We start from the raw sequence: 20,184 nt of genomic DNA, 5'->3' as shown, positions 1-20,184 counted from the left end.
GTAGTTCAGTTGGTACAGTACTTATCTAGCAGCATGGAGCCTTCGTTCATAGCCCTAGGATCCATAAACCTGTAATCCCAACACTGGGGAGATAGAAGCAAGAGGATTGGGAGTTTTGGTTTTTCGAGACGGGGTTTCTCTGTTTAGTTTTGGAGTCTGTCCTAGAACTCACTCTGTAGTCCAGGCTAGCCTTGACCTCACAGAGGCCTGCCTCTGCCTCCCGAGTGCTGGGATTAAAAGTGTGCACCACTAGTCAGTGAGGATCCAATAATTTAAGGTCACCTTTAGCTATGTGGGAAGTCTCAGGTCAGTCAGGCTGCAGGAGACACTGTCTCAAAAACCAAACAAGGTGTGGTGGTGCAAGCCTTTAAACCCAGAATGAAGAAGTAGAGACAAATGGATCGCTGTGAACTTGAGGTCAGCCTAGTCTACACAGTGAGTTACAGGCCAGCCAGGGTTGCATGGTGAGACTCTGTCCCAAAACAAAAGAAGCATTCTGGCAACAGAGGAGGTTAGGAGAAGGCTCAGCTGTTAAGAGGATGACTGTTCTAGTAGAAGAACTGGCTCTGTCCCTACTACCCAAATCTGGTAGCCACACCTCTGTAACTCCAGCTTTGCAGGCACTACACTCATGCGTACAAACCCATGCAGAGATATACACACAATTGAAAATAAAATCTTTTTAACTTTAGTATTTTATGGGTATATATGTTTTGCTTGTGTGTCTGGCACAAATACATGCTTGGTGACTTTGGAGGTGAGAAGCGGGCTTTGGATCCCCTAAGAGTGGAGTTATTGACAGTTGTGAGCTGCCTGGGAATTGAACCCAGGTCCTCTGCAAGAGCCACAAGTGTTCTTAGCCACTGAGCCAACTCTCCAGCTTCAAAATAAAGTCTTTAAAACAAAAGAATCCCTAGGGAATGGTCAGAAACTTGAAATAAAAAGCATATAATTCAGCAAAGGTGAATGCAATGACAATATCATCCTTATATGTACAGGACAAACAGATTCGTAGCGAAGAAACAAACTCTCTGGAAATGTCAGTCTGTTGTGAAATCAAATTTTGTGAATTTGGGATATCCAAAAAGTAATTTTCAAAACTCCTTGGGAAGTACAAATTAGTCATTTAAGAAGGAGGGATTTAATGATAACTCCTGTGTTTTCTACCCTTTTCAGACAGAGGTAATTGTCAATTCTGTATTCAAGTATGATCTTAAAAGCGGACGTGTGTCACAGTCAATTCTTAGGCAAGCAGGACCTGAAATGGAATGGGAACTTGACAAGCGTAGACTGTCTTCAGATTACCAGACGGTACTGGTCACAAGAGGATTTAAATTGTCGTGTCGGTATGTGTTCCATGTGGTATGGCAACACGATAACAAACACCAGGTAAGTCCAAAATCTGTTTATGTTTGTATAGTGCAGAGTCTAAGCAGTTTGCTAAGTTTCCCTTCTTTCACTGTGTTTGTAAGCTATGATCGGATGATATATCCCTGTTAGGAAACACACCTATGCCTGACTGAAAGGCTGAGCACGTATGGTTGCCCCAAGTTCTCTTAAGTTTGACTTGAAATGTCTAAGTGTACACACTGCACATGGGCACTGAAACATCTGAACACTTCTGTCTGTGCACCAGTTTGCTCCACAAAACACGATGACCTGCTCTGTCTTTCCATGGTGAGGTGGGATTCAGCCTTTCCATATTTTCTTTCACAGGTTAAATTCAAGCAGGAGTTGGATTCACACCATTCCAGTCTAATCTATTACCTGGTCTCTTCTGACTGTGCCTATAGTGGATATTGACTCTTAGCCAACTCCTCCCCCAAAATACAAAAATTAGAATCGAGGGAGGCCATTCAGATGTAGAGATGCTTAATCCCATGTACCTTTTGGTCATTTTCTTTTTGAGATTGTGTCTAGCTTTACATAGCTGAACTCACAGAGATCTACCTGCCTCTGCCTCCTGAGAGTTGGAATAAAGGTCTTCCACCACTACACTGGCTGTTTTTTGTTTTTATTTTTGAGATAAAGTTCCACTGTCTAGCCCAGGCTAGCCTGGAAATATGTAGTCCAGGTTATTCTAAAACTCATGGGAATCCTCCTGCATCTGCCTCCTGAGTGCCAGCATTATAAGCCATCACACCTAGCATGCGAGTGTGTGTATATGTGCTTATGAATTTGTGGTGTGTGTGTGTGTGTGTGTGTGTATTCTATACTATGTCTTGTTCTTTGTAGAGAGTTCCCTAATCCTAGCTTGGCCCTCCAATCATTCTCTATGCTTCATCTTTCCAAGGTTCTCAAGGTTCTTCCACAGACAACCTTCCTGTCTGTGTGTAGTAATTCAATGTAATATTGAAAAGTTGATAGAGGGTTAGTCAACATTGTGGTCCACTCCTTTTTTTTTTAATCCCAACATTTGGGAGGCAGACAGACCTCTGTGAGTTTGAGGCTACATACTCATATGAGTTTCAGGCTAGCCAGGACACCTTAGTGAGACTTTGTCTTTAAAAAAAAGGAAAAAGAAAAGTTGATGGAAGTTTAAATCTGCCAGACTATTGGCATTTCTCCAGGAGAAGGTACACAGTGCACAGTAGACTTAATCATGAAGGAACACTCTTTGCCTCATTTAGTCTTCATCTCCTTCTTTAAAGTGCCAGGGACTCTGTTGACTTGGGAGTGGCCGGTGAGTGGCACACTGATGCTTGGCTCCCTAAGATGGGGAGGACAATCAAGGCTATATAACTGGGAGAGGGTACAGTGCTCAGATGCACTAGGTAGCGTTTAGTTGCCTCAGTTTCTTATTTTAGACTCAAAGGTTGATCTTGAACTTGTATTTATCTTACAGATATTGAAAGATGCAATGAAGAGTTGTCTGAAAAACTGCCTTCAACTATATGTAAATTCCATTTCTTTTCCTGCTCTCGGGACAGGAGGGATTGGTATGGAGGGCAGTTCAGCAGTGAGGATAATGTTAGATGAAATTTTAACATTTGCCAAAGAGTACACGAAGAAATCACTGACTGTAAGGATTGTGATATTTCCAGCAGATAAGGAGACATACAAGGTGAGTTAGCTTCTTGGAAATGTCTTACAATTCATTCAGTCATCACCAATGTCTAATTAATATCTCTAGTCTAAGGGGCTAGGTTAGGATCCCACATGTGGTAATTTCTGCAAATTACTCACCCTTGACCAAATGTCACCCTGAGCAAAGTTCACCCCGATCAAAGTCATGCTCACGATTTGCTTTTCTCTTTTCCTGTTGTGTTTATTCTCTCTGTTCCATAAAGGATAGCAACCTATTTTGGTATGGGATGATTCTTTCTCCCTCCTCTCCTCCTCCTTCTTTGGGGTATTTCTTTCTATATTTTCAAGACAGTGTTTCTCTGTGTTACAATCTTAGCTGTCCTGGAACAAGCTCTTATAGACAAGTTTGGCCTCCAACTCACAGAGATCTGCCTGCCTCTGCCTCCTGAGTGCTGGGATGAAAGGTGTGCACCACCACTGCCCGGCTCTTTGGGGTATTTCTTGATGGTTTTTGTCCTGGGTAGAGCTGAGTATCTATAAAAATATAAAAGTTATTTAGCAAATATTTCTTGTGTATTAACCTCAGCCAGGCATTTTGTCTCAGAATAAGAAACAGCTCTGCAAAACACACTGTTGGCACCTCTCAGGCCAGGTGTTCATCACTAGTGGACAGAGCTGGAAGGATACTGTCACAGCCTGCCCTTTGGCTCCACCTCTCAGATCAGGTGTTCATCTGTTGACAGGGGCTACTCGTTTGTTCCTGGTCACCCAGACCCCAAAATAATCACTCAGAAACTATATTACAACATTCCTTGGCCAATAGCTTAAGCTTCTTTCTAGCTACCTTTTACATCTTAAAATAACCCATTTCTATTAATCTGTGCATCACCACAAGATCATGCCTTACTGGCAAGGTTCCAGCATCTGTCTCCAGTGGCAGCTATATGGTGTTTCACTAACTCCACCAACTCTCTCTCTCTCTCTCTCTCTCTCTCTCTCTCTCTCTCTCTCTCTCTCTCTCTCTCTCTCTCTCTTTCTCTCTTTCAGCCTGGCTATATTCTGTTAAGCCATTGACTGAAAACAACTTTTTTATTAACCAATGGCAATAAAACATATTCACAGCATACATCACCTCCCACATCACCTCTCCTTTTCTGTCTAAATTTTAAAAAAGGTTTTAACTTTAACATAGTAAAATTGCATATAACAAAACAGGTATCAAGCAATAATTACAGTTACAATATTCATATCTACTTTATCTTTTATCATAACTAGGGAAAATATAACTATATATTCTTCAATTCCATCAAAGACTCCAGAAGGATATATTACCTAAGTAAGCCGGAAGTATATTGTAAGTAACTTTCAAAACTCTAGAACTTACAGAGACATTTCACTGCCTGGACAGTCACCCAAAGTTCTTCTGTAACATTGCGGGAACCCATCTTCAACCTACTGGCCCATAGTATCAGGCAGACTTTTCCATGAAGCAAGAAAGAACAGTTATCTATATTAGCAGTGTGTCAGTCACTTTCTTCTGTGTTCTGCAGAATGTCTGGTAGGCTCTTTAATGAAGCAGGAACCCCAAAGGACTGTCTCACCTTCTTTAGGTAACTTCAGCAGTCATTTTTCTATGGGTCCTGCAAGTCCAGTCAAGCAGTTCAGGCAAGAGCAGTTTCTTGCTCAAATGGCTAACAAGCTCCATGAGGAGCCTCTTTGATGTCCATCTTCCTCTTTAAGTAAATTGGTGCTGCCAGGAGCAGACCTGTCTCATTGTCATGAAAAATCCTAAGTTCTTAAAACATTTTAAATGCCATATTCCGTAGGTCTTTGAAAGGTTTGAAGATTATCTAACTGAACTATATCTCTATATATCTAGAAAACCTACCTAACATGATTACAAGCTTGACTATTATAGATGACTACCTATTAACCTGTATTTCTTAATTATACATTACATTTTAAATGAGCTGTATAACCAATACTTTAATCAAGAACAGAAATATACATATAACAAACTTGACCTAAAATTTGTATCAATAGACCAAGATTCATACCAATGCAAAGTAATCATCTCTATAGCATATCCCCCTTTAAATGTAAATAAACTTTTATAAATAATACTTGGGAATTTGGGTGTAGTTCTCTCCAAACTGTTTCCTGCTTTTTGTTGGATGAAGTAATTTTTGGGGGGTGTTTACAGCGACCTTTCAGGAGGCCTTGGTCCATCAAACCATATTAGTCTGGAAGGAATCCGCAAGTTCTCATCTTCTGTGGAAACAAAAGCAGAACCTCTTTTCCAAAGCAACAAATCTTTAGGCCCAAATTTTGAAGTCAAGATAACTTTAAAATATATAAGTTGGTTCAGCTTACCAGCCCATACAGTGAAATGTCTCTCTGTACTTAGCTTCTTCACAGTCAAAAAATTCAAAGAAAACACAATAATATGCATAATCCAGACTCTGTGTATATTCTATCTTTACATGGCTTATTTTTATTACTCTATTACTTTTTCTACAAGTTTAATATTTATCTTATCTTTACTCCTTGAATCTATGACTGTGTGTACTCTTTTATATTACTTTTGTTGTTTCTTTAAAGACTTTACTTCTTTTTATAACTGTCTATACTCTTTTTGCTCTCTCTCAAGCCTTGTACATTTATCCAACACTGTGACCCATTTAGAGGTCTTTTTCATCTGAATTTGTCTTTATTGTGTGTGCATCTTTAATTATTTTCTAACCAGGAAAACTTTTTTTTTTAATTCCTAAGTGGGTATAGCTAGGACCAACTCCTCGGCATGGTCTGCTTGCTCTGCCCAGTCCAACATGGTGGAGGCATGTTCACTGCCTCTGAGAGCCGTGCACACCGTCCTAGTTCCAGATATACAGCAGGTGACATAGACCTGCTGTATATCTGGTCTAAGCAGTTTGAACACACTGCTCATAAACCCTATTTAAATGCTTCATAAACAGACCTCCTGAAAGAGTCAGAGCTGTTTGTTGTGGCAAACCAGGAAGCCTCTGTTTTTAAGGATGCTGCACAGCCTTCCTTGCCAAGGCTGAGTCAGGAAGACCTGTCATAAAGGAATTGCAGCAAGCCAGAAAACAGAGCAAGAAGCTGCACTGATCTGTTTGTTTGTTTGGTCTAGAATTCCTTCCCAAACTCTCTCAAGTTTTAAGTGGATTTATCTGGCGCATGTTGACATGCCATTCTATTGATGGAGGCTGCTCATTCATTCCTGGCCACCCAGACCTGAAATAATCACTCAGAAACTATATTAATTACAAGACTGCTTGGCCAATAGCTTAAGTTTCTTTCTAGCTAGCTCTTACACCTTAAACTAACCCATGTCTATTAATCTGTGCACTACTTAAGGTCGTGGCTTACTGGCAAGGTTCTAGCATCTGTCTCTGGCAGCTACATGGCATCCAACTAACTCAGTCTATTCTCTCTATATTTCTTTCAGCCGGTTATATTCTGTTAAGCCATTGACTGAAAGCAGCTTCTTTATTAACCAATGGCAGTAAAACATATTCACAGCATACATCACCTCCTACTTCATTCATCACTAGTGAGCAGAGTTGGAAAAACTCTGCCACACCTTGCCCTTTGGCTCCACCTCTCAGTTTTCTATCACATTTCAGTTAAAGCTTTCCCTAAGTGTTTCTAACCTTGCAACATCTCCCGACTTCTAAGATGAATTACGAACAAGCTAACTTATTTTGTATATGGCCTCTTTTATAGTCTGTTTATTAGTGGATAATGTTAGTTCATTTGGTTTATTTCCAAGTTCTTGGATGGGAATGACAGGGAATAACCCTGTCTTAACCTCTCCAGGTAACTAAATGTGGTTAGTTTAAGGGATTTGTTCTGTTTTTGTTTTTTGTTTTTTGTTTTTTTGTTTTTCTTTTCCCCCCTCTGGCACGGGGGAGGGGGGACTAGAAGCTGCAAATACAGTTTATAAAGGAAATTTTTTGTTTTTGTTCTTGTTTTTCAAGACAGGGTTTCTCTGTAGCTTTAGAGCCTGTTCTGGAACTAGCTCTTATAGACCAGGCTGATCTCAAACTCAGAGATCTAAGTGCCTCTGCCTCCCAAGTGCTGGGATTAAAGGTGTACGCCACCACTGCCCAGCTAGGAAATGTTTTAAAGATTAAGAAAATTCATTTTTAGTTTGGTCTGTTGGCGCATGCCTTTAATTCTAGCACTCAGGAGGCAGAGGCAGGTGGATCTCTGAATGACTTTAAGGACAACTTGGTCTACAGAGAGTTTTTCCAGGACAACCAGGGATACACAGAGAAACCCTGTCTCTATCAACCCCTCAAAAAAAGAGGATCTCTGAGTTACAGGCCATCCAGGGCTACATTGTGAGTCATAGTGAGACAGTGAGAACCTGTACACACACACACACACACACACACACACACACACATTTTTGAAGTACAGATAAAGCAAAATCTAGTCTTTATCTCATATTATCATTTTTCAATAAAGTAATTATTGCTACTGTATTACATTTGAAAAAGAAAGGTATTGGATAATGTCTCTTTTCCTGTAGACTGTCTTGTAACAATAATTACATATCTAACATATTGATATACATTATGAGTCAGATCCAATTTTAAGTATTTTACAATAATTAACTCATATAAAAACAGTTTGTGCTCATAATGTTTAGAAGTGATCTATATTTTTATTTGAGCTTTAATTCAGTACCTACATTAATACCTGTTGAATGGATGAATGCTTATGTTTTGCCTAAATCCTACCAGGTTTTGGTTTTCTTTCATTTTTACCTGTATTCATTTCTCAGATGTTCTAATACAGTGATCCTGTGACCTTTAATACAGTTCCTCATGTTGTGGTGACCCCCAGCCATAAAATTATTTCTTTTTTATTTCGTAACTGTAGTTTTGCTACTGTTGTGACTCATAATGTAGGTAACTGATGTTTGACTCCAGAGGGGTCTCCACCCACAGGTTGAGAACTGCTGTTGTGCTCATGTTGTTCTCTTGGGCTGTCTAAAGCCTACTTGTGGTCTAAGGACTGTGAAAGAGTGCTGTGGTGTGTGCAGGTAGAGATTTTTACTGGAACGTTGTCCTCCCTGTGACTGCTTTGCTCTGTTCATTCTAGGCTTTTTGTGCTGAAATGACAAAGAGGTCCAGTGAGCTGAGTCTCAGCAGTAGCAGTGGTGAGTGAGAAATTAAGAGTCCTGCAGGCATCATTGTACCAGGGTGGGGGCAGGAGAATCGGGAGTTCAGGTCATTCTCATTAGATAGCAAGTTTGAGGCCATCCTGCGCTACATGAAAGGTGGGGTGCCTGCCCATATATTCTGATTATAGATTCTGATTCAGCAACTCTGGTGTAGAGTCAAGCAGATCTCTTTAAGAACTGTCTAGTTTATTTCACCGCTGAGCTAGGTTTTGGATTCCTGGGATTGATGGATTAAACCAATATTGAATGGTGTATGCTGGTGGTATTAATTTTGTCTCAGACTTCCACTCCTTCACTGGAATGTGAATGGACTGGGTGGAATGTGTAATGGCTCAGTTGTGCTGCAAGTACAGAAGGGTAGCTCTGTCACGAGTCTCGGGAGTCTTAGGAGCCTATATAGATTTGTCTGTAAAGTGAGGATGATCACGATAGGTGACTATGAACCGGTGAGATGTGTAATCAGGTGAGATTACCTGCTGCCAAGACTGTTGGCCAGAGTTCAAGTCTGGAACCCACGTAGTAGAAGGAGAAAACTGACTCTCACAAATTGTCCTTTGACCTCCAAATGTATACCACAGTACATGTGACATGTATGCACATTCACAGAAAGGGAGAGCAATCATGAACTGTAATTTAAATAATAGACAATATTTTGATAATTTCCAATTATCAAAAAATGTTTTGTAAATTAAAATTACAAAGCATTAAACCAGTTCCAGGAGACAAATAAAAAAGGGCACATGGTCAGACTCCTCAGGTAGAGTAGAAGAGGGAAAGATTCCTTCAGGCTGGGAGTGAACAAGAATGGCTGCATGGACAAGAATAATTCTAAGGTGAGTTCTGGGATGGGAAGATTGCCATTAGCCAGCAGTAGAGGGAGAGGGCAGCACTTGAGATAAATCAAACCAGTAGGAGCCAACAAATAAATTTTGGGAATCCACATGGAATATAGAGGAACAGGAAAGGGATGGAGTTCTAGGTGACACAAATGCAAAAAGGGGATGTAAAAGTTCTGTATGTCATCAAACTGAAGCGCAGAGACAAGGGTTGTGATTAAGTCAATTGTTCTTGAAAATATCTGTAAAAAAAATTAGAAACCACAGGAAAATAATTGCCATTCAGAATGTTTGATACGGATTCTCTTCGATTATCAAGGAAAGATTAAACTAGCCAGGGATAAAGAGAAGCACGCTTTCATTAGGAATATTTATATAATAAATAGTTAATTGAATGCATTTTAGTGCTTAGAAAAGTTGCCGTTAGTGATTTGAACAATTTAGTTGTCTGAAGTAATTATTCTCTCCTAATAATGATGGCTCAAGGAAGTACTACTATGTATGGTTTTTGTGTCTTTCCAGAAAGTAATGTAAATTCCCAAATAAGTATTTAAAACAGCAAAAAGTATACTCCAATTAAAATTCCCTTTTCACTTCTGTTGTCTTAAACATTGGCCCTTATTTCAACTCATCTCCCTTGCTCCTTCCTTCTAGTGCTGTCCTGTTGCTTTCCAGAGCTCCTGGTACCACCCAGCTGTAGCGTCAGTAGAAAGATAGATACTACCTACCCATTGTCCTTATTTAAAACTTTAGTTATGGGAGGAGAGAGGCATGTCCGCCTAAGTGCATTTTGCCTTCAGAGTCCAGAGATCTCTTTGGAGCTAAAGTTAGAGGTGGTTGTGAGCTGCCTGATGTGGGTGGTGGGAATTGAACTTGGATCCTTTACACCACTGAGCCATCTTTCCAGCCCCTACTCTGTTGTTTGAGGATCACTACTGGAAAGTTGTGTAACTTTAGGGTCAGATGCACCCACCCACTAGCTTGGTGGACATGATTAACTAGTCCTACAACCATGCACAAGTTACTCAACGACTCTGGGAATCTTAAGTGACATCAATTGTATGATGAACTAAATAGTTCCTGTCTCAAACGGTTGCATGGCTTAAATAAAATATTTAAAGCTCTTAGAACAATGTCTAGAGTAGTTCTCAGATTGCTTTGTCTCCCCTCAGAATATGTTTCTGTGACTCAGGTAAAGGTAATTTCTTTTCATCAGTACAGTAATATTCCATCATTGAAGGGCATCAGGTTATTTCCATTGGGCAGTTAGTTTCAATGTGAACATATAAGATGGCTTGGTGGGAAAGGTGCTTGCTACTGAGTCTGAACATCTGAAGAAATGCTCTCTGTGTCTCTCTTCTCTCTCTCAGCTGTTTAAAAAAAACAGAATGTGGGCTTTGTAAAAGTTTTTGGTTTTAACTTACGTAAGAATGCTGTTCCCAATTTTATGTCATAGATATTTAGGAGTTCTAGTTGCTCTATAGATTTCTCACTTGATATTGTTAAACTGCCAAATTCTTACCCAACTTGTGGGTGATGGTGCATTTCTCTAATTGAAGTCAAGATAAGCATCTTTTCACATAGGTATAAGCTATATTTGCTACCTGTAGAATATTTTGCCTAGCTGCCTACCAGTTTGCTACTTTTTTTTACTTGTACATCAGTGTTTTGCCTGCATGTGTGTCTGTGTGAGGGAACCAAAGTTACAGACAGTAACTTGTGAGCTGTAGAGATGGTGCTGAGACTTGAATCCGGGTCCTCTGGAAGAGCAGCCAGTGCTCTTAACTGCTGAGCCACTCTCCAGCCCCTTGCTACCTTTTTTAAAAGTTAAGGTGATAATTAGTTCTTTGAGAATTACATACATTGCATTTGCCTTAATCCTTTCCTGACTCTTCTCAGAGCCACCATCTATTTTATTTTTGAGACAGGCTCTCACATTGCCCAGGTTGACCTCAAAACCTTCATGTATTCATGATCTTGGCTCCACCTCTCAAGTGTGGCGATTACAAGTACATGTTACCAGTCTCAACCTCAGCTTTTCTTTCTTTTTTTCCCTCAAGGCAGGGTTTCTCTGTGTGGCTCTGGATGTCCTAGAACTCACTTTGTAGACCATGCTGACCTCAAACTCAGAGATTTGACTGCCCCTGCCTCCTGAGTGCTCGGATTAAAGGTGTGCGCCACCACTGCCTGGACAGTTTTTGTTTTTAAAAAGTATATTTTATTCCTTGAATTCTGTAGCTTTAGGTGTTTGATTTTAAGTCTGGTAGGAGCAAGAGGCTAAGGATATTCCACTTGGCAGGTGAGAATAGGTAAACTTACTTATGAATTGACAAATTACACACAGCAGAGGGTAGATACAATAAATTCGTTGTCTTCTAAGCTAGCTGGTGTGTTTATAAGGAGGCCAGCCATGAGCTGTTCATGTAGACTTCCTTTATAGCTTTTACAGATAGGTCTTAGCTGCTCTTGTTGAGAGTGGTGGTGACAGCCTTGGGGCCAACAGTGGCTGTGATGCCTTCTATAATTGTTTTTGATAGTTGTTTCAGTCCCGCAGCAGATCAGAGGGGAGCAGAGACGTGGACTTGAAGCTGGATCCTCTGCCATCAGTCTGACGGGTGTAAAAGTGGAAGAAATGTGTGAGGCCAAAAAATGGATTGAAAGGTTGTTGACTTCTGAGGACTGCCACATCATTGAGAACAACCACATTCTCTACCTTGGGAAAAAAGAGCATGACAGGCTGTCTCAGCTCCAGACAACCTCAGGTGTCCAGATCTTAGAGACTGTCAGTCCACAAAAGGCAACTCTGAAGATTAGGGGTGCCCAGGCTGACCTAATTGAAGCTGTCATGCATATTGAAGGCATGCTGTGTGAAGTTCAGGAAGAAGTGGCAAGAAAAAAGGAGAAAAGTCTTCGGGGCTTGTTAGGTGAGTAATTGCATACCAAGGTCAAAGCTCTTGCTAGGCATCGTGGCACACAGCTTTCAGCCCAGCACCTTCAAGGTGTATCTGTGCGAGTTCCAGGCCAGCCAGAGCTATGTACGGTGACTATATCAACATAAATAAATAAAATTAAAAGAGGAAAAATTTCTTAAATTCAAGTAAGTGTCCTTCTGATGAAGGATGTTGGTGCTGGCAGTGTTTTTGCTAAGTCAGGGCAAAGATCTCCGCAGAGAGAAGAGATGGAACAGAAGCAGAAAGGAGAAAAACAGTGAACCCTGATTCCCCCAAAGCCAGGTGTAATCCCAGCACATGGGAGACAGAGACAGGAGGATCAGGTAGTCTCTGAAGACTACCCTCAGTTACAGAGTGAATTGGAGACCAACTTGGTCTACATAAGACCCTGTCTTGAAACAAAAGCATCAGCCCTCCTAACAGTTACTTCTGGTCATGAGTGTACTCGTATTTGTGGAGTAACAGCCTGAGAGAGGAAAAAAAAAAAAAAGCCATTCAGGTTCAGTGTTAGATCATTCACTTCTTGTGATTGGGGATGTAAATATTTTATTCTTTGATATTTTAATACATGTATATAGTTATGTATTTTGATCATATTCAGCCCATTTCTCTGCTCCAGCTCCTCTTAGGCCTGCCCCATATTTCCCTTCTAACTCTATGTCCTATTTTTAAACCCATGGAGTCCTATTGAAGCCTTCATAGACACATGAATGTAGTGCTGTTCAATGGAATGAAGTGCGAGCAACCTATCAGACTGCAGCCCAAATACCCATAGTTCCTTAGTTAGAAGTGGCAGTTCCTGCAGCCCTCCCCTACACACGCACAATTTTGACTGGCTTGGTTGTATGCAGGCCTTGTGCGGGCAGCCATAGCTGCTCCAAGTTCATATTTCCATCAGCTCTATTCAGTTTTTTGTTTGTTTGTTTGTTTGTTTTTTAAAGCAAAGATCTCAAGTAGCCCAAGCAAGTCCTAAACTCAAGTACCTAAGGATGGCCTTGAACTCTTCGTTCTCTTGCCTCTAGCTCTGGAGTGCTGAGATTACAGGTTTCTGCCCCTTGCCTAACCTTCTTTTGTTTTAGTTTTGAGATAAGGTCTACTGTAACTCAGGCTGTCCAGCAACTCACTGTGTATCCCAGGTGGGCTTTGAAATCAGGACAGTCCTCCTGCCTCAGCCTCCCAAGTGCTGGGATTACAGATGTGAGCCACCATGTTCAGCTCAGGTCCTAATGCTTTGATAAATTGTGTTTTGTCTCTCTACTGTCAGAGTTGTTAATTGATAAATAGAAGCACATTCCATTGGATTTACTTGTGATGACATGATTGTCTTAAGAGGTAATTACACAGAAAGCCTTTAGCTAGAGCTATGGAGTGGAAAAAACCAAAAACCAAAACACCACAAAAACCCAACATGCTCAATTGTGCAAATGCAGCATTAAATGTAGATATGTTCTATCTTACTACTTACCTTGAGTTTCATTACATTTATATATTGCTGGCAGCATTTCATTCACTAAAATTGCTATTTTGAACTCTGTCACCAACAAAAGTACCACTGGTATGGTGAGATATATACCCAAGTACCTCTCAGTCAGTGTAATTAAACTCATTAGAGTAACTGTGGGCACTTGGGCCAAGAGAGACCCTTTGTGAGTCCTACAGCCAACTAAGCTATTGTCTCATTTAAAATGCCACTTTGACGGCCAGCAAGATGGCTCAGTAGGTAAAAGTATTTGCCGTCTGACCTGAGTTCAGTCCCTAGGACTCATGTGGTGTAAAAGAACCAGCTTCCATAAGCTGCCTTCTCTTCCATACCCATGGGGACCAGCACATACCCACATCCACAGAAACAAATAAATGTGATTTTTTTTTAAAAACGAATTAAGTGGAATTAAGTGGAAAAGTATAATTAATGCTCCTCTTCCCATTTTTGAAGTCTCAGGACCCAACTCACCAAGAACAAATTCATCACACATCCATTTCACCCCATAACTTAGTGTATCATATTTTAGAACAGCTTTAGGGCAGAAGGTCAGCCTCTGCAGCCCCAGGAGGCTCAGCTCAGCCACCCTTCCCAGTAAAAATCAGGGATAGGAGTAGTGACAGAGAAAGATTTCATCTGTTCACATTGGGAAGAGGAAGCAATAAAGGGTCCCAGCACCTCCCATTTCCTCTTCTGATTATTTATGTGAGTTTTAGGTTTAATTAAAGGATGAATTGGGGACTGGTGACATGGCTCAGCAATTAAGAGCACTTGATTTTGAGTTTCAGAGGACCTGGGTTTGGTTTACAAACGTTTACATGGTCACTAACAATCTATTAACTCCAGTTCTAGAGTATCTGATGCTCTCTTCTGGTCTCTGCATGTAATGAATAACACACGTTGCACAAATAATGCATGCAGGCAAACATCCATGCACATAAAAGGAAAATAAATCTTTAAAAAAACACTCTGAGGGTAGGCAGAGAAAGCAAGCAGTCCTTGTCAAGGCTTTTCCTGCCCATCATTACCTCAGCTCAGGGTCCTGCAAGATGGTCTCATAAATTGATCATTTTTAATCACAGTCATCTATGGTGGGGGACTAAACTGGACTCTATAAGATCTGTCTCCATCGTAGACAGCTGTTCTAACCATGGAAGTGGCCTCTCCTGCCTGGAAGGCCTTGTGGTCCCTGGACTCCAAGGTAACTAAAGGTTAAGGTGCTTTCAATCTTAAAATAGGTTAAATAGACTGACACTCCTTATTAACTGATACGCCTATGCACTTAGGCCTGAAGTAAAAGAGACTTGCAGGCAGAGGTGGCAGGCTTCTGCCTTGTTTTAGATATGTGCCAGGGCCCAGTGAAGAGCAAGGGTTTCTGTTTGTTTGAAGCAGAAACAGCTCCTGGGTGCCTGGTACAGCTCTTCGTGCATGCTCTAAACAGCAGGAGCATATGCTTTCAATGGGCCCATCTGCCACATTTTTAGATTTCCTTTTCATAGGGCAGTTTTTCTTTGTATAGCCCTGACTATCCCAGAACTCACTCTGTAGATCAGGCTGGCCTTGAACTCTGAGATTCGTCTGCCTCTGCCTCCCAAGGGCATGTGCTACCACTGCCCAGCAAGAAATTGTTTAATCGAATCTCCTCAAGGATTTGTCTTACTCATTTTTAGGACAGTGGACCAATCAGCAAGGAATACTGGATGAAATGGAGGATTTTCACACATATCTTCGTTACCCAGTACCTTTATCTCAGGAACTTGAGGACCGAAAGAGACAGTTTGAGAAGTGTGGCCTGTGGGTTGTGAAGGTATACCTAATCAAGGGAGGCTCTGGTTCACTTTGCTGTTGATTTGTTCTATAGCCAAAATAAAAATTCACCTGTCAAGGACTCTCAGGCAGGTAGCCGGTCAGTCACCTGGGGTCTGAGTAAGACCGGCTGGGAATTCATGCCTGAGGGTGTAGTTGGAATCAGGAGATAGAAATGACGTCAAGACCTACAGAACCAGAAAAATCAAGATTCAAGAGCAGGTGGTCTACCTGCCAGTGACCACAACAGTGGAAAGCACATAGTGCTTAGTCCACTGTGCTACGATTGTTTACCTATTTTTGTCTCACAAACCATTAGCTTTAATGGGACATGTACTATGTCGGCATTGTTGGTCATTTCAGTACTAGTGACTGGCACATACTTATTACACAGTGGATTTGTTGTGTGTAGCAGGCTATACCTGCCTGGTATGTGTATGCTATTGAAATAAAGGCTTCTCCAATGAAAGTGTCTTAACAAGGCAAACTTGACTTCTAATTAGCAGGGTGTGCTACTCAGAAAGTGGAAGAGCAGGAAGACTGGTGGGGAGTTCTTGGTTTATATCTAACACAGGGGCGACTGTGTCCTTCCCCATTGACTGGGGTCTCATTCACAATCTTTCTCAGTTGTCTAGCTATAAAAGAAACCATGAAAAGGAAATGAAGGAAAGGGGGTGGGGGCATGTCAGTGCCTAAACTACCTGAGCTCTGACAATCTGATGTTTCTAACATGTGGAGGCCAGAGAACCTTGGCTATTGTCCTTCCTTAGGATACTCATCTTCCACAGCTCACCTTGTCTTTTGAGACAAGGCCTGTGGTGGTTCAAATGAGAATGGCCCTCATAGGCCCATGTGTTTGAATAATTGGTCTCTGGTTAGTGGAACTAACCAGAAGGAAGTTTTAGTGGGTGTGAGCTTACTGGAGGAGATGTGTCACTGGAGGTGAACTTGGAGGTTTCAAAAGTCCATGCCAGGCTGAGTGTCTCACTCTCTCTGCCCTCTGTGTATGAATTGGGGTGTAGAGCTCTCAGCTACTGCTCTAGCTTGTGCCTGTCTGCTTCTTTCTATGATGATCATGGATGGACTAATCCTCTAAAACTGTAAGCAAGCCCCCAGTTAGCTTTATCAGTTGGCCTTGGTCATGGTGTCTCTTCACAGCACTAGAACAGTGACTAAGGCAGATCTCTCACTTTTACTTGGAACTAAGTAGGCTAGGTTGGCTAGCTAGTGAGCCCCACAGACCTGCTCCCTCCCCAGTACTGGGATCACAAGCTCATGACACAATGCTTGTCTTTTTAAAATGTAGATTCTGGAGAGAACTCAGGTCCTCATGCTTTCAAATCAAGCACTTTACCAAAGAACTAAGCCATTTCCGAAGCCTGTGATTTTTGTTGTTACTTTTTTTTTTTTTTTGAGACAGAGTCTTATATATCCCAGACTAGCTTCATACTTACTGTGTAGCTGAGATTGTCCTTAATCCCTTTCTGATCCTCCTGACTCTTTTTCAGGGATTGTAGGCATACAACTAACTTTATTAAATGCACTTACTGAAAAGGGGGTAGATTTTGGAGAGAAGCCAAATTAGGAGAAAGTTAAAAAAGCAAAATGCATGTATTCCATGCACATAGCACATGTAGTTTCTAAGTAGTACAGCAGACAAATTAAAGTAGCTGTTTTTCAGACCAATTCAGTTCTTTTTTTCTTATAGGTGGCACAGATACAAAATAGTGTGCTCAAGAATGCCTTCCAAGAGAAGAAGAAAATGATGGAAGGGAGAACACCGAGGGGATCTGGGAGCCAAAGGTTGTTCCAGCAGGTCCCATATCAGTTTTGCAATGTGGTATGCAGAGTCGGCTTTCACAGACTGTACACAACACCTTTTGGTAGGTATTGGACTCATCGTTGGGGCTCATCCTCAAGGCTGCCTGCATGGGCAGGGCAAGCAGGCATCAGTGTATGGCTGTGGGGAGGGATCCTTTGTCACTGGCCTTTAGAGGTGAAGTCTTTTGGAAATGGTTGATATTTTATCCTTTGTTAGTGGGTGATACTTGATGCAAGTGTGAACAGCAGGATCTGTGGTTCAGGTTTAATCTCATTCTTGTCTGTGTTCCGCCTGCAGAGAGCACCTTGGAGTGTCACTGCTTTGCCCTTTTCGTCTCAACACAATTATCAGAACCAACCCCATTCCTTAGTTCGAAGCATATTTACTTACATTTAAGAAACTTGTTTTGCACCCACCCCTGATTTGTTGTTTTTGTATTATTTTGTTTATAAGACAGAGTCTATGTAGTCCTGGCTGACCTGTAACTGAGAGTTCTGCCTGCCTCTGCCTTCCCTCCCTAGTAAACCAGGATTAATGGCAAGTACCACCATGCCTAGCCCTTTCTTCCTCTATTTCCTGTGAATGAATCAGGTATAGTCTTGCAGGTGAAGTGCCCTCTCTGTCATTAGCTAATGATATGTAAAGGATTGGGAAAAGTGTAGTAATGGCTCCCATTTTGAAAGAGGAGAGGAGGGGGCTGGAGAGATGGCTCAGAAGTTAAGAGCACTGGCTGCTCTTCCAGAGGTTCTGAGTTCAATTCCCAGCAACCACATGGTGGCTCACAACCATCTGTATTGAGATCTGACGCCCTCCTCTGGCATACAGGCATACATCAAGACAGAATGTTGTATACATAATAAATAAATAAATAAATAAATAAAAGAGCTAGTTCCAGGACAGGCTCCAAAGCTGAAAAAAAAAAAAAAAAAAAAAAAAAAGGAGAGGAAAAACACAGAACAGTTACTTACCTTGTGCCGCTCAACAGGAATAGGGAGCTTGTATTGCATTTCTACTTTCCAGGGCTGCTCTAGAGCCTATGTCAGCATTTGGTTCAGTATAGAAGGGATAAAGAAGGAAGGAATGGCAACACAGCTTCAAAGTTTTCGTGTGTTCATTCACCTCTACATGGGGTTATTTATTTTCAGTGCTGAGGAGTGACCCACATCTTTGTGATGCTAATACATGTCACTAAACTGCATTTAGTTCCTCTACAGTAAAGGGCGACTGAACAGTTTTGGAAGGTTTGGGTTTGTTTGTTTTCATTTCTGTTGTTTTGCTGTTTGAGACAAGGTCTTCCTATAGAGTCTGTTTGCCTTGATACTTATTTGAGGCTTCTGTAGCCAGCCAGTGTTTTAAGAACAGACTTCCTTACTGCTGCTAACTGCCTGGTTAATAATGACTTGAGTCAGAATTTGTCTGAATCTTACATTTTCATACTGTAAATGATATTATCCAAATTACAGATTAATTTAATCTAATCAATGTGAAATTACTTTGAAAGCTAGTGACTTCTGTGTAAATTTTAATGATATATTCTAATGTCAAACTATTGTTGATGGTATCAGTGATAGTGTAGGAAGCAATTTAGCATGGAGGTAATTATGTGAAGGTCTAGAGAGAAAATATATTAGCACACAAATAAACATAATCTATTATAACATATTTTTTTTTTCTCTTTCAGACCCAGTTTATGGAACCGGCATATATTTCACCAAAAGCCTTAAAAAACTAGCAGACAAAGTCAAGAAAACCTCTAGTACTGATAAATTAATATATGTGTTTGAGGCAGAAGTGCTCACAGGCTCTTTTTGTCAGGGTAATAATTTAAGTATAACCCCACCACCACTGAGTCCTGGAGCCTTAGATGCTCATGACAGCGTGGTTGACAATGTTTCCAACCCTGAAACCATTGTTGTTTTTAGTGGCACCCAGGCGATACCCCAGTATTTGTGGATTTGTACACAGGATAGGACATTGTCACAGCATCAGATGTGGGGACAGGACGACTCATCAGAACTAGAGATGGCCTCCTCCCCACTCTCATGGAGGGAGGTCTCAAATGGCAGCTCTGTGTAATCTCTATGTCATTTTAACAGACAGCAGGCTCTGGGTAAATTGAAACAATGACTGTTGGTGACTTGAAGAGTGGCTTGAACATAACAAATTAACTGTTCAGAATGACTGGGTTACTCATGGCACCTACCACATACTAGCAACTTACTGCCTTCTTCACCTCTGGGTTTGGGATGGACAGATGCCAACTAAAACTTGTTCTTGACTGTCTCTTCTCCTTGACATCCTTCATCTCCTTTCCTATTGGTAACAGCAATAATATTTTACATATAACAAAAGATGTTTTTTCCTAGTAAGTAACTCAAGCCAATTAAAATGATGATAGTATAAAATAGGACAATGGCATGATTTTAGATTTTCTATATGATTTTATAAAGTACTTTGGAAATTCAAATAAATCACTTTTGTCTGAGTAACTGGTTTTGAGTAGTTATGTGTGAAATGAAATAATGCAAACTGGAAGGGCATCAAAAGACTGCTACTCAGTTTGGATACAGTGATATCAAACAATGCCACTCAGTGCTGGGTGTGGCTGTGCACACCTTTAGTCTCAGCAAGGCAGGGGCAGGGTAGGTCTCTGAGTCCAAGGCCAGCCTGGTTTGCCAGAGAAACCCTGTCTAGAAAAACAAAACATCCACCCTCCCTGCTCAAAAAAAAAAAAAAAAAAAACCCAAAACCAACCCAAACAAACAAAAATCAATGCCATTCATCCACCATGTGGCTTAATTCACCAAGCATTTACTGATCACTACAAGTGCTTCAGTCACTTTGTGCATGCCAAGCAAGACAACTACCCTCAAAACCCTTTATCCTGAATAATCATAAAGGCAGAGATGGACACGTGAACAAACATAATTAGGCGTGACTAAAGGAGGATAACAGAGGGTTCATAACATCTCCAGCTCAGCCCGATCAGGGCGCTGGGACTGCTTAGGGACTGCAACCGTGGGCGGGAGTTTCTTTGTTTCAATAGC

The 20,184-nt window shown here is 41.1% G+C and overlaps 1 protein-coding gene across 5 annotated transcripts in view; it reads left to right on the top strand.

The window, feature by feature from the left end:
- Positions 1 to 19,626, top strand: part of Parp9 (poly(ADP-ribose) polymerase family member 9) — a 38,618-nt gene extending 18,992 nt beyond the window's left edge. For 4 of the 5 annotated variants that reach the window (XM_038346268.1, XM_038346266.1, XM_038346270.1 and 1 more), the window contains exons 6-12: positions 1,177 to 1,389; positions 2,846 to 3,064; positions 8,161 to 8,218; positions 11,616 to 12,002; positions 15,180 to 15,316; positions 17,024 to 17,198; positions 18,819 to 19,626. In XM_038346268.1, the coding sequence (XP_038202196.1) occupies positions 1,177 to 1,389; positions 2,846 to 3,064; positions 8,161 to 8,218; positions 11,616 to 12,002; positions 15,180 to 15,316; positions 17,024 to 17,198; positions 18,819 to 19,213 (1,584 nt within the window). In that variant the 3' untranslated portion in view covers positions 19,214 to 19,626. The remainder of the gene's footprint in view (positions 1 to 1,176; positions 1,390 to 2,845; positions 3,065 to 8,160; positions 8,219 to 11,615; positions 12,003 to 15,179; positions 15,317 to 17,023; positions 17,199 to 18,818) is intronic. The other variant, XM_038346269.1, reaches the window with a different exon arrangement.
- Positions 19,627 to 20,184: the final 558 nt, after the last annotated feature.

This window comes from Arvicola amphibius, chromosome 10, assembly GCF_903992535.2.
Source record: "Arvicola amphibius chromosome 10, mArvAmp1.2, whole genome shotgun sequence".
Taxonomy (NCBI): domain Eukaryota; kingdom Metazoa; phylum Chordata; class Mammalia; order Rodentia; family Cricetidae; genus Arvicola; species Arvicola amphibius.
Note: the sequence above shows the minus strand (reverse complement) of the source record. Positions and strands in the feature narration are given on the sequence as shown.